General features: G+C 60.1%; 7 protein-coding genes across 7 annotated transcripts; 4 read left to right on the forward strand and 3 right to left on the reverse strand.

Annotated features, from left to right (window-relative positions):
- Nucleotides 1–211: 211 nt before the first annotated feature.
- On the forward strand, nt 212–4,817 carry EHS24_000111 (uncharacterized protein; the record flags this gene model as incomplete). Its single annotated transcript, XM_028615950.1, has 2 exons — nt 212–4,757; nt 4,810–4,817. The coding sequence occupies 2 exons, from the start codon at nt 212–214 to the stop codon at nt 4,815–4,817; spliced, it is 4,554 nt and encodes a 1,517-aa protein (XP_028479807.1).
- Nucleotides 4,818–5,443: 626 nt separating this feature from the next.
- On the reverse strand, nt 5,444–6,070 carry EHS24_000112 (uncharacterized protein; the record flags this gene model as incomplete). Its single annotated transcript, XM_028615951.1, has 3 exons — nt 5,444–5,786; nt 5,825–5,965; nt 6,021–6,070. The coding sequence occupies 3 exons, from the start codon at nt 6,068–6,070 to the stop codon at nt 5,444–5,446; spliced, it is 534 nt and encodes a 177-aa protein (XP_028479808.1).
- A 327-nt stretch (nt 6,071–6,397) lies between these two features.
- EHS24_000113 (uncharacterized protein) lies at nt 6,398–11,096 on the forward strand (the record flags this gene model as incomplete). The annotated part of the gene is made up of 2 exons (XM_028615952.1): nt 6,398–6,614; nt 6,673–11,096. 2 exons carry the CDS (start codon nt 6,398–6,400, stop codon nt 11,094–11,096), a joined length of 4,641 nt encoding a protein of 1,546 aa, XP_028479809.1.
- Nucleotides 11,097–11,390: 294 nt separating this feature from the next.
- EHS24_000114 (uncharacterized protein) lies at nt 11,391–12,605 on the forward strand (the record flags this gene model as incomplete). Its single annotated transcript, XM_028615953.1, has 4 exons — nt 11,391–11,747; nt 11,829–11,966; nt 12,007–12,068; nt 12,116–12,605. The coding sequence occupies 4 exons, from the start codon at nt 11,391–11,393 to the stop codon at nt 12,603–12,605; spliced, it is 1,047 nt and encodes a 348-aa protein (XP_028479810.1).
- Nucleotides 12,606–12,773: 168 nt separating this feature from the next.
- Nucleotides 12,774–16,864, reverse strand: EHS24_000115 (uncharacterized protein; the record flags this gene model as incomplete). The annotated part of the gene is made up of 3 exons (XM_028615954.1): nt 12,774–16,183; nt 16,225–16,332; nt 16,372–16,864. The coding sequence occupies 3 exons, from the start codon at nt 16,862–16,864 to the stop codon at nt 12,774–12,776; spliced, it is 4,011 nt and encodes a 1,336-aa protein (XP_028479811.1).
- Nucleotides 16,865–17,367: 503 nt separating this feature from the next.
- On the reverse strand, nt 17,368–20,545 carry EHS24_000116 (uncharacterized protein; the record flags this gene model as incomplete). The annotated part of the gene is made up of 8 exons (XM_028615955.1): nt 17,368–17,410; nt 17,451–17,584; nt 17,622–17,987; nt 18,026–18,386; nt 18,435–18,582; nt 18,683–19,697; nt 19,757–20,110; nt 20,219–20,545. The coding sequence occupies 8 exons, from the start codon at nt 20,543–20,545 to the stop codon at nt 17,368–17,370; spliced, it is 2,748 nt and encodes a 915-aa protein (XP_028479812.1).
- A 1,771-nt stretch (nt 20,546–22,316) lies between these two features.
- On the forward strand, nt 22,317–23,423 carry EHS24_000117 (uncharacterized protein; the record flags this gene model as incomplete). Its single annotated transcript, XM_028615956.1, has 1 exon — nt 22,317–23,423. One exon carries the CDS (start codon nt 22,317–22,319, stop codon nt 23,421–23,423), a length of 1,107 nt encoding a protein of 368 aa, XP_028479813.1.
- Between the last annotated feature and the right edge of the window lie 212 nt (nt 23,424–23,635).

Consider the following 23,635-nt stretch of genomic DNA (forward strand, 5'->3'; position numbering starts at 1 on the left):
CCTCCTCATCCTCATCCTCCATCCTCCTAGTCGCGACACCTCGCCGGTGTTTTCTATCCCCCACCCCCACATTCGTTTACCACACAACACACACCCCAACAACACCGCCCACCGGGGCGCCTTCTTTCCCTCCCTCCCTCCTCCCCTCTTCCTCCTTCTTTCCTCCACCTCCTCTTCGACAAGGGACCTCATCCTCTCCACCACCCCAGCCATGCGTCGCAACCCACCAAGACGCCGCTTAGGCGCATTCGCCGCCGCTGCGTCTCTCATCCCCGCCGCCATCGCGGCATCAACACCCGCACCCGCAGACCTCCCGGCCATCGACTTTGGTCGCATGGGTAGCGTGGGTCTGGGTGGCGCCTTTGCAGGCCTCGACTGGTTCTCAGCACAGTCGCCCTTTGCAGCTTCCTCGTCAAGCTCGTCCTCGTCAACATCGTCATATTCTGCGGATGGCGGGACACTGGTTATGCGCAACGCCGACGGATCGTTCACCCCTCTCGGTGCAACAAACACGGGCGGCTCGATAAACGCCATCTGCTGGGCGTCTTCTGCAGCCTCGTCGTCCGACTCCTCTGCGAACAATGGCACGCTGTACATTGGCGGCTCGTTCACGTCCGTGGGATCCACCTCGTCTTCCAACGTCATTGCATACGATATTTCACAAGGCAAGTTTGTCGCCATGTCAGGCTTGTCAGGCCCCGTCGAGTCGCTGTATTGCGACGATTCGCATAGCGAGGTCTGGGCGGGAGGAGTTTTCTCCGCACCAGCAGGAAGTGGAGCAAACGTTGCAGTATGGTCAACTGAGACATACGCTTGGACCGCCGTGCCGTTTGGCGGCCTCAACGCCGCGGTCGAGTCCATCTCGGCCAGCGCAGACGGCAACAGCTTGTACTTTGCAGGCCAGTTTACCACTCAGTTTGCGGACAGCGGCACAGTGTCGACGGTAGCCGCGTTCCGCAACCTCGCATCCGTCTCGCTTGCCCCAACCGACACTGTCACAACCGGCAACTCGGGCTACTTTGCGCCATACACTTTCACCCAAGGTGGAGTGGCCATCTCGGCCAGCCCAACAACAAGTCAGGCCAGCTACGACAGCGCCGACGTCCTGCTCTGCAGCGGCGCAGGCACCTGGTTTGCCGACGACGACACCACGTCCGAGATCAACCTCATCGCCCAGTCCTACCTCTCAGCAACGGGCGTGCGCATTGCCAATGGTCAAGTCGATGGCCGTGCAACCACCGGGTTTCAGCTCACCACCCTGCCCGATGGGACCCTCCGCACACTCACCTACACGGACCCCTCGACTGGTCAGAACGCGACGTGCTCGGACAACTGCCCCCTTTCTGTGCTCTCGACTGTCGCAGCGCAGGATTTCATCTTTGCCGACGGCTCGCTCACCATTACTGGTGTGCAGATTGACATTAACGAGTGGCAGGGAGACAGCGCCGCGCTCGAGTATGTGCAGCTTCTCTCCGAGGGCGTGTACGCTTCGTTCCAGACCGGAACGGACGTGTGCAGTAGCAACGCGACCACATCACTCGGCTCGGTCCTGGCAGTGACCCCCCAGGCCTCGACCGTTTTGGCTGTTGGCAACTGGGAGGCCGCCATCGCCGACTCGAGCGCCGACCCCGGTATCCAGATCAACTACATGATGGCCCAAGTCAACGTCGACGCCGTCTCGACCTCCGACACGCAGCTCACCCTCTACCCCTACGTCGGCATTTCGGGCTACTACCAGGTCTACCTCCAGATTCCCGGCTGTGCCAGCATTGGTGACTGCAACCAGCGCACCAGTGTGACCGTCTTCATCTTCCCTCAGGAGGGCGGTACCCCGTACTCGATCTCGGTGGATGAGAACGTGCAAGACGACACAAACGTTCTCATCTATTCTGGCCTTGTGGATGCCTCCACTGCCACCTTTGGGCCTACCATCACCGTGTCCCTCACCAACCCCAACGCCATCACTGGCGACTCGTACATTATTGTCGCTAGCGGTGTCCAGATGACCTTCAGCGGCCCGGCAGGTACTACCTCGACTGTCACTCCGCCCACTGTTGTCAGCACGGGTTCGCTCAGCGGGTCGTCGGCGGCTTCGGGCGCTGCGTCCACCGGATCGGCAGCCGGGACCGGGGGCACAGCATTGGCCGGCACCCAAGGTACTGGAAGTGGCACAGCTGCAAACACCGGATCGGCGACTGGACAGACTGCCGGTACGGCGACTAGCGGTACTGCGATCGTCTCGACGTCGTCACCTGTGTCGACCTCGGGCATCTCTACTACGTCCACATCGTCCACATCGACCACTTCGGCCTTGCCTTCCGCCACGCCGATCCGTGTCGCGTTCGGTGTTTACCAGTGGACTCGTTCCTCCAATGTCAACGCCACCTCTGTCCTCGCCAACTCGACCGAGTCGACCCTCACTCAGCTTGGTTTCGCCCTCGACTCTGCTTACAATGCGTCGTCAACTAAAGACTTTAGCGTCAACGCCGTCACGTCCGCCAACGACACCATCTTTGTCGGCGGCAAGTTTTCGACTTCTACCTACGCCAACATCGTTGCCGTGTCGAGCGCTGGCGCTTCTGCTGTCGCAGGCCAGGGTCTGAACGGCGACGTCAACACCCTGGCTACCGTCGGCAACTACGTCTACTGTGGCGGTGCCTTTACTGGCATTCAGCAGAGTGGCACCACTCTCCAGTACCTCGCTCGCTACGATCCCAATGTCAAGGCTTGGGCTGCCGTGGGCGGCGGTGTTGATGGCCCCGTCGAGACTATCGTACCTCTCACCAGTGGCTTTGCGGTTGTGGGCAACTTTACCAACGTCATCGACGCCAACGGTTCGACTACCTCAACTGGCGGCTACGCTGTGTACAATACGTCTACCTCCGCCTGGAACACAGGAGGCATCATCTACGGCACGGGCTCGGCTGGTACTGCTGGCGGTAACACGACGTTCATCGCTGGCTCGTTCACCGGCTCGTCCCAGAACGCGGTCAACGGTGTTGCATCGCTCACCACAAACTCGGACGGCAAGGCTGCAATCAGCAGCATGCCTGGCGTTTCCTTCTCGAACAACGGCTCGGCTTCGACATCCACCTCGAGCCGCCGTCGCTCCCTTACTGCCCGTCTCCTGTCGCACGTTCGCCGCAGCGTTATCGACGCCCACCTCGTGGAGCGTGCCGACGCCATTGCCATCCCCGAAGAACCTGCTGCCGCCCCGGCCACCCTCGCTGGCGCGTACTGGACAAACACGTCGGCGTCGGGCAGCCCCACTGTCACCATTCTCGGTGGCAACTTTACCAGCGGTTCGAACATTGCTGGCCTTGCCTTTGATAGCCCCAGCGGCATGACTGGCCCTGGCAAGCCTGTTTCTGGTGTCGTCCGCGCTCTGGCCGTAGTCGACAACGAGCTCTTTGTTGGCGGTACCAACGTCACCGTCAGCGGTGTTGGCTCGGGTATCATCCTGTACGACCTTGCCAACAACTCATGGTCGGCCAGCGGCATGTCCTCGCTCGTGGTCTCGAACAGCGGCGAGGTCAACGTCAACGCGATCAAGAACCGTCTCGACACCAAGACCATCGTCGCCGCTGGCAACTTTGAGTCGGCCGGCTCCTTGCCCTGCCCCGCCGTCTGTTTCTGGGACGTCTCCTCGCGCCAATGGCAGCGGCCTGGCAACAGCATCTCGTCAGGCGAGGTGCGCTCCATCGACTTTGGTGATGCCCAGTACGGTACCCTGGTTGCTGGTGGCTCGTTTGTCCTGGACGGTACCAACGTCTTTGCGGCTAGCTACTCGTTTGCAAACAGCACCTGGCAGGCCCTCGGTACCCTCCCGGGACCTGTGACCTCCATTGCCGTGGACGACAGGAACCTCACCAACATTTTCGCCACTGGCTACGCGTCTGGCGACTCGACACCTTACCTCCAGCGTTGGGACGGCTCGTCCTGGTCGGAGCAAAACTCATCCGCCCTCGAGTCTGGCACCGTGATCCAGAACCTCGCCTTTGTCCCCGTCAAGGACACGCACACTGCCCAGGGCTCCATTGAGTCTGACCGCATGCTCATGGCATCGGGCAACGTTTTCCTGGCGCAGTCGGGCAACGTCTCGTCCGCCCTGTTTGACGGCCAGTCGTGGTACCCATACCTGGTTGGCTCGACCTCGACTGGTACCCTGGCTGCCGCTTCGTCGCTCTTCTGGTCCGAGCAAAAGTTCAGCTTCTCCCTCGTCAAGTACCTTGCTCGCGGCCTGGTGGTTCTCGTCGCCATGGCCATCGCCACGGGTCTCATCCTGTTGCTGGTCCTCATCATCCTCCTTGCCGCCTACTGCATCCGCAGGCGCGACCGCAAGCAGCAGACGCCTCCCGACCACTACTCGGAGAAGGCCCACAGCGAGGGTGACGTCTCGTCGACACACCAGCTCATCCACGACTCGGTCCAGACTGCCCTCGAGCGCTCGCTCCTCCCCGGTGCCGCCGCGGGTGCTGGTGGCCTCGCTGCCATCCAGGGTTCGCGCCCCGAGTCCGGCGACAGCATCTACCACGAGCCCGAGGACCACGCCAACCCGGCGCTGTACGACGACAATTCAGACGAGGGCCGCGAGACGGTCATGCGCTACGACTTTTACGGACCCGAGCTGCAGACGGGCGAGCTCGCGATGCGTGCTGGCCAGCGTATCGTCGTCCTCGACGACGAGCAGAGCGAGGAGTGGTGGTACGCCCGTGACCCGGCGACAGGGCGTGAAGGTGTTGTTCCGGCGACCTATGGTGGGTACTAATCGCCTATTGTCCTTGTTGCACCCACGCTGACATTCTCCAGTGCTGTGATGATACCCCCCATGTGGACACTTTTTGACTTTGGGATAACCCTCACGACCTTTACGACACTGGCCTTCTGCCCCCCCCCGCGCAAGTTTCCTTTTTTTTTTTTCCCCTTTGCCTTCCTTACTGCGTGAAAATACCTGGTGTGCTTAGGCTGTGTCTCCTCTTAATCGTTCCGAGTGGCAGCCACCAGGTATAATATAGAGCGGTTCCGTGTGACACTATATACTTTTGTCTCTCTCTTACTCCTGCTAGTTTTTTGTCGTGGCATGGATGTGACAGGGTGGAAACATTGTTCATGCTGAGAAGCAATGGGCGGGGATACATGACTAAGTTAAGTATACACAAGGAAAGCAGAAAACGGGAGTGGCACTTTTTTCAGTTGCTGCCTGAGTGGCTGCCTGCTGATCGTTGTGAGCTTGGATGGCGCCTACGAAGGTGGGAACTCACTGCTGAAACATGGAGACGAAGAAAGCCGGGGGATAGTAGGCCAGGTGTCACAGTGGAGAGGAACAGAGTCTGTTGCGGTTCGATGCGGCCGCGGGTGAATGGAGAGGATGGTGTGCAGGGAGGCGAGGACAGGGGCGAAACGGGCTTGCAAAGGCTACCGGTGAACCGAGCTCCAGGAGTGATCAACACTCATAGCACCCAATAAAGCGGCAGAACCTAGCACGCTTCTCGGCCACAGAGCCATGGGACGGCTGGTCGTACGAGTCGAGCAGGTCGGTGAGGACAGGCCCTGCGGTCAGCCAAAGAACATACCGGCAGGAATACACACCGGTAAGACCCTGCAGCGCCTGCATGGAGGCCGGGAAGCTGGGCAGGGGAGGGAGCATGGGCGGAACCGGGGAGAGGGGATCACCAGGAGCGAGAGGTGGAAGGACCTCGATGGGGGGCTTGCGCATCAGACCCACGAGACGCGAAGTCATGTCGCGCGCCCGGCCGTGGAAGGCGCGCGACTCCTGCCACGAGGCGCTGCACAGATTAGAACCCTCCAGCCGGTGAGAACTCACAGGGCCGCCATGTTGATATCTGTGTTGCGGATCGCCATCAACACCTGGGAGTGGTTGGCCTGAGCTTGTACAGCGGCCTGCTGGCGGTAGATGGTAAACCACGCCGGCTCGGCGGCGAGGTTGTCAAAGCCAGTGGCGATCCTAGCAAGGGTCAGCGTTCAGGAGGGCACAAGAAGGCAGTTCCGCTTATTCTTACTCTCGGTTGGACTTGGCCAAACTGGACAAAGCGTCTGCGAGGGTTGGCATGGTTGTTGAGTTGGGGGAGAGAGAAGACAATGGGCGAGAGGAGTCTTGTTTTTGTTGTTGTTGAACGAGAGCGAAACCATGCCATTACGTCAGCTCATGTTAGCTCCTCCAGTAAATGACGTGTGGAGCCAAACCACGTGCCACACCCGCGTCATCGCTTATCAGTCCCGCATTCTCCACCCCACCCCGCGGTTTCAGTCAAGCAATCTCATATCCGCGTTGCGATTTGATCCACTCACCTCTTGACCCACTCCACAAGGCTGCAAGCTGGCGGACAACAGGCAGACCGCGATCCCCCTTCTCCCTCTCCCGAATAGACAACATACCATGCCCGACCTAGACGACCCGGGGCCCACCAGCCCGCCCTCGCGCGCGACGGTCCCCGTGCCTGCAGCTGGTGCTGCTTCCCGGCTCCGTGGGGGCGAAGACTGGACGGACGGCGCGACGGACCAGGCAATCTCCATTGCCATTGAGCAGCGTGACAAGGAGAACCCTCCCGGAGAGGGCGACTCGATTTCGGGCTCGCTCATCCAAATGGACGGTGGTGAGTAAAAGAGGAAAGCTGAGTGTGTCGAGAGGCCAAAAACTAAAGTATCGTACAGGTATCATTCCTTCCTCTGTGACGCGCACCAAGTGGTACGGCCCCGGCTCTCGACGCGGTTCGATGGCCTCGTTCCGGTCCAACTCGGGCATGTGGAGGCGCCAGAGCCACGACAACCTCAACAACATGGCCACCCCGGCTTCTCCGGCTCAGTCTGGAGTCTTCATTGCCGACTCGGAAGATGAAGGCGAGGGTTCGGCTCCGTACAGGTCCCGCTACAGAGGGTCTATCTCTGGCATGCCGAATCGTCGTGGCCGTCGCGACTCAAGCATGGACTACCGCCATCAGCAGCACAACCGGAGGACGAGCTACCGAGACAGTAGAGACGACTACGGTGCGCGTGAGGATGAGGACCACGATGCGGCCGCTTCGCCAGTTCGTCCTGGAAGCGTCCTCGGCCGCCTGGCAAGCTTTATCGGTATGCCCGGGCGAGGCGAGGCAGGAGACGAAGAATCTGGGGGGCTCATGGACCATCATCGTCGTCGTCGGTCTGGCGATACGTCCTCTCGTCGCGGCTCGATCGACACGTACCGTTCCGACGAGGACGTAAGGAGCGAGCCGGCATCCTCGGTCGACTCGTGGGGATACCAGCACGAAGATGAGGATGAGGACGGCGAGAGCTATTCGTCGTCCCTTGCCGACGACACTTCCCTTCCGCCTCAGTCTCGTCCAGGCTCACCTCACCTCCCGCTCGTCCCTGTGCCGGGCGACGGTATCTTTGGGGACTCGACCGTTCACGTCAACCAGGAGCCCAAGGAGTTTGAAGACGACGACGTCGTTACCTTCCCCAGTCGCCAGACAATCCTGCTGCCTGACGAGGACCTCTCCATTCGCTTCACAGGGTACCGTACCGACACTTTCCGCAACATCATCTGGTGGATCGGCTGTATCCTCACGTTTGGCTTGTTGGGACTGCTAGGCCGCTGGATCCCAACCATGTGGATCCGTTTCTGTGGCCGCGAGACTGCCTTTGAGGACGCCAAAGAGGGAGGATGGCTCATGGTCGAAACTCCCTATGGAGACATTCACATCATCCCCCTCCAAATTGTTCCTTACCCATACCCGCTTTCGACCGTCTTTCCCCAGGCTCATCCCCCGTCCCATGTCCCTTCGCGTCCCGACTCGGCGGCGGGCTCGGCTCGTGCCGGTATTGACGGCGCGTCCTCGTCCACACCTACTCGCGCCAATGGTGGCGACGTGGAGCAAGGGAAAACAACATGGGAGGAGAAGAAGGGCTTCCTCAAGGTCATGGACTATCGCTACACTCGCTTTGCGCTCGACCCTGCCAACAGCCGCTGGGCCATGATCCGTGACTGGCGCGACCCCAAGTGGGTTGCTTGCCGCACTGTCGCCCAAGGCCTGAGCACGGCTACTCGCGACCAGCGCAGGCTTCTTATGGGCGAGAACATTATCGACATTGCTGGCAAGTCGCTCGGCGGCCTGCTCATGGACGAGGTGCTTCATCCCTTCTATGTCTTCCAGATTGCGTCCATTGCTCTCTGGTCGGTTGACGATTACTACTACTACGCCTTTGCCATTGCCCTCATTTCCGCCGCGTCGATTCTGTCCACTCTGATTGAGACCAAGCGGACCATTGAACGCATGCGCGAAATGTCTCGCTTCCACTGCCCCGTCAACACGCTCGTTGATGGCGAATGGAAAACGGTCGACTGCTCCGACATGGTCCCCGGTGACATTTTCGATTGTTCGGACCCCACCCTCACCGTCTTCCCCTGCGACGCGCTCTTGCTCTCGGGTGACGCCATCGTCAACGAGTCGATGCTTACCGGTGAATCGGTCCCTGTCTCAAAGGTTCCTGTCAAGGACGACGCTCTGCGCTCCCTGTCTCGTGAAGTCAAGTCGGGCTCGTCCGAGATTGACCCCGACCTCGCCAAGCACTACCTCTTTAGTGGCACCAAGATTATTCGTGTGCGCGCCGGCGCCAAGCCCCAGTGGGCGCCCAAGAGTGACGAGCCCATCGCCCTCGCCATGGTGGCCCGTACGGGCTTCAACACGACCAAGGGCGCGCTCATTCGCTCCATGCTCTTCCCCAAGCCCCTTGGCTTCAAGTTCTACCGCGACTCGATGAACTTTATCGGTGTCCTGGCCATGATCGCTGGCTGCGGCTTTGCGGTCAGCGCCGTTCAGTTTATTCGCATCGGTATTGCCTGGCACACGATCCTTATCCGCGCTCTGGACCTGATTACCATCGTCGTGCCACCTGCTCTCCCCGCGACTCTCACCATTGGTACCACTTTCGCGATTGAGCGTCTCCGCAAGTCTGGCATCTTTTGCATTTCGCCCAACCGCGTCAACATTGGAGGCAAGGTCAACGTCGTCTGCTTTGACAAGACTGGCACTCTGACTGAGGAAGGTCTCGATGTCCTCGGTGTCCGTACCGTTGACCGTCTCGACCGCCGCTTCTCCGAGCTCCACGGCGAGGTTGAGGACGTCCCCACGCAGGGTGGCCCCAACGGACGCACTCCTCTGCTTTACGCTCTTGCCACATGTCACGCTCTCAAGCTGATTGATGGCGAGGTGTTGGGCGACCCTCTCGACATTAAAATGTTCGACTACACCGGCTGGATCCTCGACGAGGGCCAGTCGCGTCCTGTCAAGGGTGGCGGTGGCGCCGAGCGTACCCAGACACTTGTCCAGATGGTCGTTCGCCCTCCCGGCTCAGAGCAGTGGCGCATGGAGGACGCTCACGCTGCCGGCCGCAACCTCGAGCTTGGTGTCATTCGCTCGTTTGACTTTGTGTCTGCCCTCCGCCGCATGACGGTCATTGTCAAGCGCCTCAAGTCGTCGTCCATGGAGATTTACTGCAAGGGTGCTCCCGAGATCATGCCCGACATCTGTGACCCGGCGTCGTTCCCACTCGACTATGACGACATGCTCAGCTACTACACTCGTAACGGTTTCCGCGTTATCGCTATTGCCGGAAAGAGCGTCGAGGGTCTCACGTGGCTCAAGGCCCAACGCATGCGCCGCGAGGTGGCTGAGAGCGACCTCCAGTTCCTTGGCTTTATTGTGTTTGAGAACAAGCTCAAGCCTGGAACCGCTCCCAACATCCACACCCTCCGTGCTGCCCATATTGCCTGCCGCATGGTCACGGGTGATAACGTCCGTACCGCCATCTCGGTGGCGCGTGAGTGTGGTCTCATCTCTCACTCGGCCTCCGTCTATATCCCGACGTTCATTCCCGGTACTGGTTTCGGCGAAGAGTCCAGGTTGGACTGGAGCTCGGTCGATGACGAACGCCACAAGCTCGACGAGTATACCCTCAAGCCCATTTCACAAGAGACAATGGCCCTGGACACGGCCGAGCTCGAGATTACCGACTACCAGCTCGCGCTCACGGGTGATGTCTTCAAGTGGATGCTGGAATACGCTCCCCTCGAGGCCATGAACCGCATGCTGGTCAAGGGTGTCATCTTTGCGCGTATGAGTCCCGACGAAAAGGCTGAGCTTGTCGAGCGCCTCCAATCCCTTGGATACACTGTCGCGTTCTGTGGTGACGGCGCCAACGACTGCGGTGCGCTCAAGGCCGCGGACGTCGGTGTCAGTCTCAGCGAGGCCGAGGCCAGTGTTGCTGCCCCCTTCACGTCGCGCACGCCCGACATTTCGTGCATGGTCGAGATCATCCGCGAGGGTCGCTGTGCGCTGGTCACGAGCTTCAGCTGCTTCAAGTACATGGCGCTCTACTCGCTCATCCAGTTTACGACCGTCACCCTGCTGTACTCGTTCGCCTCTTCCCTCGGCGACTTCCAGTTCCTCTACATTGACCTGTTCATCATCATTCCCATCGCCGTCGCCATGGGTCGTACCCTGCCGTACCCGAAGATTCACCCCAAGCGCCCCACGGCTAGCTTGGTGTCCAAAAAGGTCCTGACCAGCATCATTGGCCAAACGATTATCAACTCGTCCATCCAGGGTCTCGTCTTTGTCTGGGTCCGCCTGCAGCCATGGTACACTGAACCAGTGGAGAACAAGGACGAGCTCGAGACGTTCAACTATGAGAACACTTCGCTGTTCTTGATCTCGTGCTTCCAGTACATTCTTGTCGCTGGCGTTTTCTCCGTGGGACCGCCCTACCGCAAGCCCATCTGGACCAACCCTTCACTCCTCCTGTGCCTCGCGGGCCTGACCGGATTCTCCAGCTACGTGCTGCTCAACCCGAGCACGACCGTCGCCCTCATTCTCGACATCATCTCCTTGCCTATGGGTTTCAAGGCCCAGCTGCTCGCTGTGGCCGTGGTCAACATTGGCCTGTGTTTCGGATTCGAGCGTTATGCCGAGAAGCCCATTGCAAGGGCGATTGCGAGCGTCAAGCGCTGGAACCGTAGGCGGCATGGCAGGAGGTATGGCCATGGCGACAACCACTACAAGGTGATTGAGGCCTCGCTCGACCAGGCCAGGCGATGACAGGAAGAGGCAAGGTGGAGGTCGTCGTAGAATAGGGATGGTTACCGTATATGCAATGCTTGTTCCCAACCGACCTACTGCTGTAACCGACGAGGAGCTTTGGTTCTGTTGCTGTACACAGATCACACAGAGCTGCAGCGACGGACAGTTGCCTCGTTGTTTTCCTTCCTTCGGGCCCCCGCACAATGACGTCGTGAGCTTCGACCACCTTCGACCTCCATCTCTCGCCAAAGACATATAGGCCTAGGCAACGCACTTCTCTCCGTCGCTTCCCACCTTCTCGACTGTCCCACAATGTCGGCACCAGCTGCAGACAAGACTCCCCCGACCAAGGTCAACCCTCCAGCCTCGGGACTCGGCTCTTCAGGCGCATACCAAGGCATCCCGGACGGCCTGGTGGACATTGACGAGATCGATGTCGCCTTTGTTGACGTCGGCGACGGCCCGACCAACCCCTACCTGCGCAACATTTACCCCGGTGCAGCGCTCATCGCGACGGGTCTGTCGCTGCATGGACTGCGGAGCGGGTCGCTGTCCAAGTCTGGCGCGATCGCTGCCTGGATCGTGGGTTACGGACACCTCGCGAACCCGCTCAAGCTGTTTGGTACGACCTTGATTGCGTTCTACTTGCTTGGATCACGGGCTACAAAGGTGGGTTAGGGGTTGGATTATACATCCCACCCGGCGCTGTTACCACTCTATATGTAAGCACAGCGCTAACATAGCTTCCAGGTCGACGCAGACATCAAAGCGACGCTCGAGGACGGACCCGACCCCGCAAAGCCTGGCGGTAACCGCGACTGGGTCCAAGTTCTCTCCAACTCGCTGCCCAGTCTGACCCTTGCCCTTCTCTACCGCCTCACTTGCTGGGTGGGTTCCACTTCACACATTTGCCAAGCTGACCCACCAGGACGCGCCGAGACCCTTGCTCATGTGGGATCTTCCCCGTCGCATCATCTTTGCTACCCTCGGGTCCGTCTTCCGTGTCCTCTTTACTGTGGTTGCGCTGACGGTATTAGCCACTTTGCGACCTGCATGGGCGACACGCTTGCGTCTGAGCTGGGCATTCTCTCGCCCGACAAGCCCACGCACATCCTCACCGGCCGGACCGTGCCGCCGGGCACCAACGGCGGCATCTCGGCGTACGGTCTCGGGGCGTCGGCGCTCGGCGGCCTCATCATGGGTGCGGTCATGCTCGTCGACCTGAGCATCGAGGACATGGCGATCCGCCGCGTCCCGCCGCAGTGGGGCTCGTGGGCGCTGCTTGGCTGGGGCACGATGGCCGGGTTCTGCGGTAGTCTCCTTGACTCGATCATCGGCGGCGCACTCCAGCAGACGCTGTACAGTACCGTGGACAGCAAGGTCCTCACCGACTTTTCGGAGAGGGACCCCCTCGAGCCCGGTCTCGTTACCATTGGTCCTGGAAAGAACTGGCTCTCAAACTCGGCCGTCAACCTGATCACGTCTAGCATCATGGCCGTGGCTGGCTGGAACGTCGGTGGCTGGTAAGGTAAGGGAAAGACGAAGGAAAGAGAGAAAGAAAGCAGAACCCAAGCTCCTGTAAATCACTATGGGGATGCATTGATAAACGTATGACCAGTCTCTATCGTTCCTGTCTGTACTCGAACGTGTCCTCCTTCCTCCATTTTTTGCGGGCCTCGCCTCACTTCTGCTTGCTCAGAACCGCCCAGCGACAGCCTTGGCCTCCTGCATCGTCTTGCGCGTCTCGCCACGACGGGCGTCGAGCGTCGCGCCGTTGGTGCGCAGGACGTACGCAGACGCAAACTGCTCAACATCCGCAGGGGGGAGACCGTCGCGCGTCTTGAGCCACTGAGCGAGGACAGCCGCGGCCTCCTCGGCGTAGTACTCGCGGGCGTCGGCCGCCTCGTCATGGAGGGCAACGACGACGTCCCAGAGGTCCCGCAGGCCGACACCGCCGGCGAGGAGAGCGCGGGTCGCCCAGCCAGCGGCGGTCTCGTCGCGGAGAGGCGCGGCCTCGTTGTAGACGAGCGGCAGAATGAGGTCGGCGGGGGCACCCTCGGACGGGTAGAACTTTTGGCAGAGGTCGGTGACGAGCTCGCCGACAGCGGCGTCAATGGGCACCTCCTGGGCGCGGGCGCGGATGAGCTGCTGCCACACAGCAACACAGACATCCTCGACGCGCGTGTCGGCCGTCTTGAGGATGAGCAGGATGGGCTCGTAGAGACGGAGGGGACGCGCGTAGTTTTGGTACAAGTCGTCGAGGCCCAGGAGCTCGGCGTTGAGGGCGTCGAGCGGGGCAATCTTCTCGGCGGGCGACATGTCGGTGTGACTCTCGACGGCGCGGACCACCTCGAGTTGGACCTGCGCAACGTCGATGCGCTCTTGGAGACCGGTGGTAAACTCGACATCCTCAGAACCAAGCGATGCGGCCGACTTGGCGTTGGTCACAGCCTGGGCGAGGTAGTAGACGCGCTCATTCAAGCCCATGTCACCGAGACGAGTGGCCAGGTCGGCGAGGGCCTTGGCAGCCTGGAGGTATTCCTCTCGCCTCGAGTAGTACTTCCACAGCAAGTCGCGGCGCTCGGGAACATTGGACGAGGTAAGCTGGAGGTAGCGCTCAATGAAGGGGGTGTCAAACTCGAGGAGCTGGTCGGGGCGGCCGAGAGCGACAGTCCAGTCGTAGAGGTAGAAGTGGAACAGCTCGTCGTCGGACGCGATGGCGAGGGCGTACGCCTCGTCGCGGACGCGGATGGCGTCGACAGTAGGCTTGTTGGCGGCGAGGACTTTGTTGAGCTGGTCATCGTACGACGCAAGAGCCTCAACCACGAGCTGGTAGCACTCCTGGCGCTGCTCAAGGAATGCCTTGCGAGGGTCACCGGGCTGGCGACCATCACGGACATAGTCACCAGCCTTGTCGTCGGCGTCAATCTCCGTAGCCACGCGGAGGGGAAGCTCGATGGTGCCGCGCACATCGATGAGGGCACGGTACCGTCCAGTCACGTCCTGGAGGCGGGGGAACACCGAGGCCGGAGCAGAGGCCGCCGCACGCTCAAAGAGACGCAGCGACTCGGCCAGACTCTCCTGGCGTTCGGCAATGTCACGGGTGCTCTCGGCGCGGCGGAGGGCCTCCTCGGCCTTGTACAGCACAACGTCGCCCGGCTGCACAAAGGTGCCGCAGCGCTGCTGCAGGATCGTGGAGAGCGTGTCGATGCTCAGCTCGGCGCCGATCTGAAGCTCGATGAGGGCAGTGACAAGCTTGCGAGCGACATCGCGGCCTCCCTGGCTGGTCAAGAGACCCTGGAACGTGAGGCTCGCGAGCGTGGTCTGGGTGGCGAGATCGCACTTGGCAATGACGTCAGGGAGCTTGTAGTCGTTGAGGAGAAGGACAAACGAAATCGCCTCGATGGCCTGCTTGAGCAGGACCTGGAGACCATGGAGCGACAGCTCCTCCTGGTCCCATGCGACCTTGGCGTCGCCCTCGGCCTGGTGGCGCGGGAAGGGGTGCTCCTCAACGTAGCGGCGGAGCTCGGCAAGGCGCGACTGGACCTCGACGAGGGTCTTGTCCTTGACGCCGAGGCCAAGCCTCTTGGGACCGGCAGGGACAGTAACCTTGTGGTTCCAGATGGGGCGGAGGAAGCGAGCAAGGATGAGCGCAAGGCCGTCGTGGCGGGGCGAGTAGACGATGGTGCGAGAGCCTGTAGTCGAGGTGCGGATGGAAGGGGGCTCGGATGTGAGGAGAATGTTAACGGACGCGTTGGCGAGGTCGGCCTGCTTGTTGTCCGGACGAGTACCCATGAGGATGCCCATGGACATGAGCTGGACGCGGCCAAAGGCGAGACGGGCAGCGTTGACAGCGAGCTCCTTCTCAATGTCCAGGTCGGCCTCGAGCATGTCGACGGGACGGGGCTGGACAGCCCAGAAGATGCCGCTGGTGGCGAGGATGAGGAACTGGCGCGCACCCACGGTCGCCTGGCGAGGGAGAGCCGAGAGAGCGATACCGTCGTCGCGACGCAGTGCCGGTGCGGAACGAGCAGGGTCGGTAGCGGTCACCTCGGCGATAGTCCAGACTTGGCTGGGGATCGTCTCGGTGACGGCCCACTCCTGCAGGATGGGGTTTGAGAAGTTTTCGTGGTTCTCGCGAAGGGCAGCCTGGCGGCCCACGGCGGGGACGACAAACGTAAGGCGCGAAGTCGGGGTAGCGGTGCTTTCGTGGTGGACGTTGATGAGCGTGCCAGACGAGTAGAAGCTCTGAGCATCGGCACCAGTCGTCTCGGGCGGTGGTGGGCGATGTCCAACAATGCCCAAGCTGGACAAGTGGCCGAAAAAACCAGCGGCACCGAGGTAGAGGCGGGCACCAGAAGCGGAAATGGCAACGACATACGTCTTCTTGCTCTCCTGGCCACTGACGATGGCAATCGACACAACCCGTGCGCCGGGATGCGATGGCGCTTGGCCGCCATAGTTGTGGCGGACAAAGTCACTGCGGAGGGAGGTGTAGCGAACGCGGAGCTCAAACTTGGTGCCAGAGACATCAAACCACTCCAGCTCGCCGCGCGTGTGAAGGGCAAACAAGCGGCCTTGGATGGGGTCAACAACAAACGACTCGATACCTTCGCGCGTGTTGCCGGTGAACACGCTGGGGACCCATGTGCTGAGGTATCCGCTGCTGCGGTTCGAGATCCACACCTTGGATCCGCCACCGAGCCATCCCGAGCCAGTGCTGTACTCGAGCTCGTAGAGGTCCTTGTTGGCGCCAAGGAGGAAGACACGGCCCGAGTCGGTGCCCTTGATTTCAAGCATGCTGGTGGGCGTGTCGACGCTCAAGTTGGTAGCGTACAGCGACAACTCGCCCTTGGCTGAACGGCTCAGCCCCAGCAGGGTCGCCTTGGACGCCGTGCAGATGACGAGCAGGTGCGAAATGTCATCCACAAACACGTCCTTGCGCGCGCGAACCAGACCAACGCTCTGGATCGTGTCGGCCTGCTGGTCGTAGCGGCTAAAGTCACGTCCGTCGGTGTAGTCCCAAAGGAAGAGCTTGTTGTCGACGGTAAACCATGCGCGCTCAATCTCCTCAAACAGGCCCATCCGCGCGGTCAAGTGCTTGTCTGCGAGTTGTTAGCACACTGCTCAGCGATGAGTAGCTCACAGTTCAGCTCCTGGTGCAGAGCATCCGGAAGCGGCGTCGTGCGAGTGATACGAGCGGCACGGAACGCGGCGCTCTGGGTTGGCGGGGCGACATATGGTGGCTCGGCGGCTGGCCGTCAGTTAACCGTAACGGCAAATGCAAACTCACATGGCGCAAACAAATCGGCGAGGTCGGGCGAGATCTCATTGTCGCCAACGATACCGCGCTCAATCTTTCCACGCGCACGACCAAGAGGGCCATACACTGGGTCCTCGTCCCTGGTGACGCTCTCGAGCTGCTGGGGCTGCAGCTGCGTGCTGCCTGTGTTCGTGTACGTCGGGTACTGGTTGTAGCCTGTCGCGCCGGCGCGCGCGGCCCAGGCACCCTGGGGAGCAGCAGCGGTGGGCACGCCAGCACCAAATGGAGCCTGGGCAGGAGGTACACCAGGCTGGCCCGGGACAAGACCAGCGCTGGGCAGAGGCGTGCCGAGTTGGCCGTAAGGGTTGGTCGGGACCGGGTGAGAGAGGAAGGGATCGTGCGACGGCTGACCAGCGTTCCAACCAGCCGAGTTGGGAGGGTTGGGAAGCTGGGGGTATACTGGTTGACCTGGATAGCCGTAGCTCTGCTGCTGAGGAACGCCCTCGCGGTTGAATGACAACATTGTTGTGCTGATGATCCGTTGATCGCGAGGAATGGGCCGGAGGACGAGGTGGTTGCGTTTCCGGTTTCTGGGAGCTGGGGGAGGGAAGGGAGGAGAGTGAGAGGGGACAAGAAGAAGAGATAGAGTCGAAAGGGGTCCCAGGCGGTGGGATTCCTAGCACCCCGTCGACTAGCGGTTGGTGGCTGGGAAGGTAAGGTGTTGGTGGATGCAAGAAGATGTTGGTCCGTTGTAGCTTTCAAGAAACCAGAAGTGGCAAGCCCACGTGGATTTGCTTCCGTCATCAAGTGGCAGCGATGATGGCTGAGGTGGAGGTTGTCATACGCGGGGCCAGTGATGGCGAGCACGAACGGTACGTTACAGATATGTAATGGCATAGGTACACACGGTACAGTACATGGCACTAGTGTGCAGTAGGATTCTATAAAACAGAGGCAGGAGTTATGCAGTAAACCATCGTCCCACATGAAACTGTCGTTTTGTTTTCGTTGTCTTTTCTGGTCGGCTCACTGCGCGTTGCGCTTCTCAGGCCACACAATAGTACGGACTCTGCAGAGGTCAATATGATTTCGAACTGCTAGAATCTCACCTCCACTGGAGTGCTCCTTCTGAACGGCGCTGGTAGCCCGCTTTGACGAGGGCGTTGGAACACTTGGTGGCCGCGTCTTTGGTGGGGTGTCCTTCAGAGTCTTCGAGCGGGAAGTAGCTGTCGATAATGTCGTTCTGGGCCGTTAGGTGCAAAGAATAAGAGTCAGCTCACCTCTTCGTCACAATAGGACCTGTCGGGACGCTTTGGCTTTTCATAGAGCGTCCTGGCCCTCTTCCTCGGCGGGCTCTCGAGGCCAGGCTCAGATGACGTAGGGCCCAGCGCAAGTGGGTCGGGAGACTCTTCGCGGACATTGGGAACCTGGCGAACGACGGAAGAGGCAGTACGACTGGACACAGACCTTGCCTTGGACTTGGGAGGCTGAGATATGTTAGCCACCACCGTGGTCCCCCATCTCACAGTCGAGTCGTGGCCCCGCTTCGTGGCATGTTTAGCTGAATGGACGACAGGCTCAGCGGCCTCCTTAACCTTCTTGCCGTGGACACGGCTGGACGAAGACCAAAGCGAAGTCTCGGGGAGCTGTGGTTGTTAGCTACGGTCTTCTGCGCTCAACTAACCTCCTCCTTGGCGCCACTCCCTGGAGATGAGGCTTCGGACGCCGCCACGGCGGCCATGACAGAACGGGTCAGATGGGGGACGCTGTCCGGCTGCACCGGCGTAGGTGGTCGGGAACGGGCAGGGGACTGGGACGTAGGGGCTGACGGACTCTTCTTCACCTGCTGGCCCAGGTTAGCAGTGTCTGTATCCAAGATCCTTACGGTGGTGGGAGTATCGACAGCAGGTGGGGACGAGGTCGCCATGCTCGAGCGCGTCGCCGACCGCCTGCCCTCGTGGCGGCTTCCCTTGAAGAGAGATTCGGCCGCCAACTGGAGGTCACGGAGCTCGGCTTTCTTGTTGTAGCCCGCGCCACCCTTGAGGCTGAAATTGGTTAGCAAATGAGTGAAAGGACTAAAAGGAGGACCTTACCGAGCCGGTGCTAAAACGGGAGGAGCAGCAGGTTCGTGCTGAGAGGCAGAAACATGTTGCGCTGGGGTCTCGACGGTCTGGGAAATGTCTGCCGGAGGCGAGGCCGAAGTGCCAGTGGGATCCGGTGACCCGATGATGGTGCGGAGGTCTGACATTGGAGGTGGCGTGAAGTCCTCCAGAGGCGTTGTCGGGGGGCGCCGAGGTGGTGGCGGTGCAGTGTGGGGTAAGGTCAAAGAGAGGCTGCTGACAAAGAGCTTGCGCGGGGGAACGTGGCTGTGCCGATGACGCTCTACCCATCCTCGCAGACTCGGAGGGGGAGAGCACCGTCGTCTGGGAGCTGAGTGGTTCGCCAGTGACTTGAGTTGAGCCCGGCGGCTCGGAGGAGCTGCGGATCGAGGTGAGTGGCGACGAGGTGATGGACAACTCCAACGCGTTGACCTCAGTAGGTGAGGTTGGAGTTGGAAAGTGAGTGTGGAAGGGGAAGCCCTCCACTGCTGAGCGCACAGACCGCTCCTTCGTGAGCGTGGCCGGCATGAGACCGGGCGTAGGGGACGGTGTCATCGTCTGGACGACGGACGATCCTTCACACTCATCGATGGGCGTAGAGACATTTGGCGAGACATCTCGAGAGACTTGTTCGCAGTCGAGGTCCGTGAGGGCAGAGAGACAGCGCCCAGGACCATCAGCTCCACTGTCCACGCCGGGTGATGGCGGAGGGCTGGGTGGAGTGTGAGGTTCGACGATGGAGATGTTGACGACAGGTTTGGGCGTAGCTGGCTGATCGTCGTCTGCACAGTCCACCGGGGTAGCGTGCAGCTCCGGACTAGGGGGCGGAAGGTCACTGGACGAGGCTTTGGGGAGGCAGTTCACGAACGTGTTGCTGATGATCTGCCACACACCACCGTCGGGCCGAGCCACAGACTGTGGTGACGTAGCCTGCTCAATGGGGGCAAGTGTCTCAATGGGAAGGACGGGCGATGGCTCTGGGGTGATACTGGAGAAGCCATTGAGAGGTGGCGCCAGGTGTGGAACGGTCGGCGGAAGAGAGACATGGCGGGGCCTCTTTCCCATTGCAGACGGAGGTGGGGACGCTGACTGAGTCCTAGGGCGCTTGTGTGGAGCGTTGAGGGCGTGGGAAGTCGGGCTAAGAGAGAACGCGTCCTGCTCCGGCCGAGGCGACTCACACGGGCTCGCGACGTGGTTGTCGGGGGCACACTCCAGCAGATGCTTCGCCACCGAGGGCTCGGCCGGCGTATCATCACACTGGTAGGATTAGCGATCAACTTTTCTTGTACGAGCTCAGCACACGGGCACAAACGTACGGTTGTCTCTACCTGCTGGTCGGCGACAACGTTGCTGCTGATGACAATGGGCATGCCGGGAGTGTCACGGGGAAAGTCGTCACCACCGGGGGGAAGGTGACTCGACGGAAGGAGGACTGAGGGAAGGTGGTCGGGCGAGGGAAGGTCTTTGTCGAGGACAATGCTGCCCTTCGGAATAAAGACCATCTCATAAGGCGTGGAAATGGCGTCGATACTGGAGTCGGGTGTGTCGTCGTCGTCGTCGGTAAAGGACGAGCATGGACTCGAACCCGCGGACGGAGTGGATGGGTGGCTGCTCTCGCGGGTGCTTGCCGAGGGTCCGGCCGCCTCTGGGACAGATTCCTCGGTTTCATCCTGGAACGTGGTCAGCCCCAGATATACCAGCGCATAGCATGGTCCAGTCACGTCCGTTGATGGGAACCATCTGCTGCAATGGGAAGAAGACTTTGAGCTACTACGTACCTCTGTGTGTTCTCCGTCCTCGAGACGACGGAAGATGCCGCCAATAACCTCTCGTAACTCTTGCTGGGACTCGCTCTCTGGGATCACTGGTGGGGAAGGAACGGAAAAGCCGAGCAGCTCGGCGTCGGACAACGTGAAGCGTACTGAGGGGTGACTTGGCCCTACCCCCTTGATCCGCGGGCTGTCAGAGTAGTCGGAGACGGTGTAGCTGTCCCAGTCCACCATCTCGGGGGGCAGAGGAAGGTCCTCCATGAGATCGAAATCGGACGCTGAAGCGGGGAGAGTAAGGAAGGTGTTGTGGAGGACGGTGCGGGGGACGGATGCCATGTCGGCAGGGAGGGTTGCTGCGAGAAGAGAGTCGTGTAGAGAGCGTTTGGGACGTGACGGCATAAAAGGAAGGAAGGGTGAAAGAGAGAGTGAAAGAGAGAGTGAAGGAGAGGGAAGGTGTGGGATATGAATGGATGATGGAGGAAGGCGAGACGTGTTGTGGGGTCCGTTGGCGCACGAGGGGCACAACCAAATGACCGGAACAAAGTGTCGTTAGGGGAGACTGATGGGATCAGGCGAGGAGGGCATGGGGTGATGGGGTTGGGACTTGTTGTTGTTCTTGTTGTTGTTGCTGTGGTTGTTGTTTTGATGTGGAATGTCAAGTGGTGGCGAATGATGACGGTGTTGTGGATGTGTTTTCTCCTCCGCCCGTCCCCACCCCCGCGCCCGCTGCGCCGCTGCTATCCACTCTGACGCCGTCGTCAGCGGCGTGGAGAAACGGATTCACATCGACGAGCAGCGCACAACAGACGATCGCGGCCAGATCCCTCCCCCCCTTCACACTGCATACCGCTGTCTGTGCACGGCCGTGCGCCAGCGAGCCATTATATATAACCGGTGTGTGTGGTCCGTGCACCCTCCGGCCTCCGGCGGGGGAAACCAGTCTTGGGGGGCGCAAAAGAGGCCAAAGACGGGAGTGTGCGTTCGCACCCGGCGTTTGAGTGTGTGTGCACAACGAGCCGGAGCGGAGGGTGGGTCTGTGCTTGTTGACAGACGGCAAGTGACAATGACGCACCATGTGCTCCATCCATGGTCTCCTCGCCCTTTGTCGTTCAGCGCGTCAATGGCGGTGCCCGAGACGTCTGATGAGCGAGTGGCTGTAGACAGTCACATCAGTCAGCAGTGACCAGTGCTCAACGCAGGTGCACATATCCCTGGCGCACAGTGCTTTCTTGTCAATCTTCCACTGTACATACATCAAAGCTCAAGAGCTCATAGCTCACGAGTTCGCAGCGCAGTAGTAGACAGGCGCGCGACAGAAGTCTGCACTTTGGTTGCAGGCAGCCAAGGTGAGTTATGTAACATAGAGAATACCCACAAGGAGACAAGTTTGAATATTAGAGATGCAATGAAGAGACGACAGACACGTCGGACTGTCCAAGTGGCTCAGATCTTGATCCTGAGAAAGAAACATGTACGCGTCGGGAATGAGAGAAGCTGCGCCACGCCACGACGGAATGCCACATTGTTCCCATACTATTTCCCGCTGCGATTTTTCTTGAATACAGACCAAGATACATACGACAAACCTCTTGCAATCCACGGAGCCAAGAGTTTGTGCCTTGCTCCATAATATACGTAGCTAACCGCCATAGAAATTACGCAGGCTGTGACATGCAAGGGAAAAGTGCAAGGATTGCCAGTTTCTGCCGCCAAACCTAACTGAAACGCCACACAACGATGAACAATGTCCGTCCAGGTTGTTTCCTGAATACCTTCTCCTCACGGCCAAGTGTTAAGTGTCCTAAGAATCTAGTGATATAGTTAAGCGTAAAGTACCCAACTGTAGCTGTGATATCCCAGCCATATATATTGAACCCACCACCCATGCCATCTCGGGTGGAAGAGTCACTCAGCCAGGCACCAGCGTGATTTGAGAGGCCATGAGAGGAGTTCGGCATTACACATTCCCGCGCAAGCGATCTGGCGCACGTCTCCGGTTTGCCTGTTATTGATTTGGCTTCGGGACACATCTGCTGCCTTCCACACTCGTCGCTCAACGTTCGGTGGCCCTGTCCAGTACATACACTCACCCTCCAGCGCTTCAGCAATGGCGGTGACAAACGTAGCGGACCTGACCATCGTGCCGGTCACGCCGGCTCAGGCCCGCGCGGCCTCGGACAACATGTATCCGCACTGGGGCCAGCCCAACGGGGTTGTCTCGACGGACGAGTACATTAAGGCGTTTGACAGCATCGCAGCGACAGGACCGTGGGACACGGCGTACACTGCCTGGGCCCTCGTCCCGCGCTCCGACCCCACCACTGTAGACATTCTGTCGCACTGCCAGACGTTCCGGAGACGCGCATTCGTCGTACAGCCAGGCAGTGACACAGTGAAACAAGTCACGTCGTACGTGGTGGCTCACGTCTTCACGCCACCCGAGAAGCGCAGCATGGGGATGGCGCGGCACATGCTCCGTCTTCTCCACTATACCCTCGCTCCGAAAGACGACCTGCCCACCTTTCCCAAGGCGTGGGGTGCTCCGCCGACCACGCACTATGGCGATGCGGCCTTCTCGGTGCTGTACTCGGATGTTGGGCCGGACTTTTACCAAGGCTGCACCGTTGGAGAGGACAGGCCCGGTTGGGTCGCTACGCCAACAGACAAACGCACCTGGCCGGTCGGACAGGGAGAGAGCACATGGGATCCAGAATGGGAGGCTATCGATCTTGCACAAGCAAAGCAACTCGAGGTCACTGCCACCGCTGCCAACTGCCAGGCAATGCCGCGCACTGGGGACCGGACACGGACTCGGGTCGCGTTCGAGTACACCAACGGGTCGTTCAGGTTCTCACCTGTGCGCGGTGCGGTCATCGATGTCGCGTCCCATAAGCGCAAGAACCTCGATGGCCTTACCGTCGGGGTTCGCTTGGGTGCTCCTTCCGGCGTGGAACGACCTTACATCATCTATACCGCTCGTATCCGAGGTGGTGCTGGCACGAAGAAGATGCGCATCGCCCACGTACAGCACCCTGTGCCCTTTGACGCGCTTCTTCGCGTTGCCAGAGCGGCTGGCGCCCAGGAGATTGAGCTCTGGGGAGACGACTCGTCCTGGGATGCAGAGGAGCATGAGGTCACAAGGGAAAAGGAGATACCATGTCTTGCGTCATACTCCCTGGGCAAGAATGTCGAGTGGCTTTGGTGCGAGCAGTGAGTGGTGGTTGACGTCGCAGAGCGGTTTGTGGTGACTGACATCCAGATGCTTTTGGGCCTGAGGCCCTCTTGGGACGAGATCAGCCACATATGGAATGAGGAAGAGTTGTCAACTTGGAATATTAGTAGATCATCGACACAGGCGAACAGGGACGATGCACTTTGAGTACTGCACATGTTACTAAACTGGTCTGATCCATAGGTGTGTCTTGG

This window comes from Apiotrichum porosum, assembly GCF_003942205.1.
Source record: "Apiotrichum porosum strain DSM 27194 chromosome Unknown scaffold_1, whole genome shotgun sequence".
In the NCBI taxonomy this organism is placed as follows: Eukaryota; Fungi; Basidiomycota; class Tremellomycetes; order Trichosporonales; family Trichosporonaceae; genus Apiotrichum; species Apiotrichum porosum.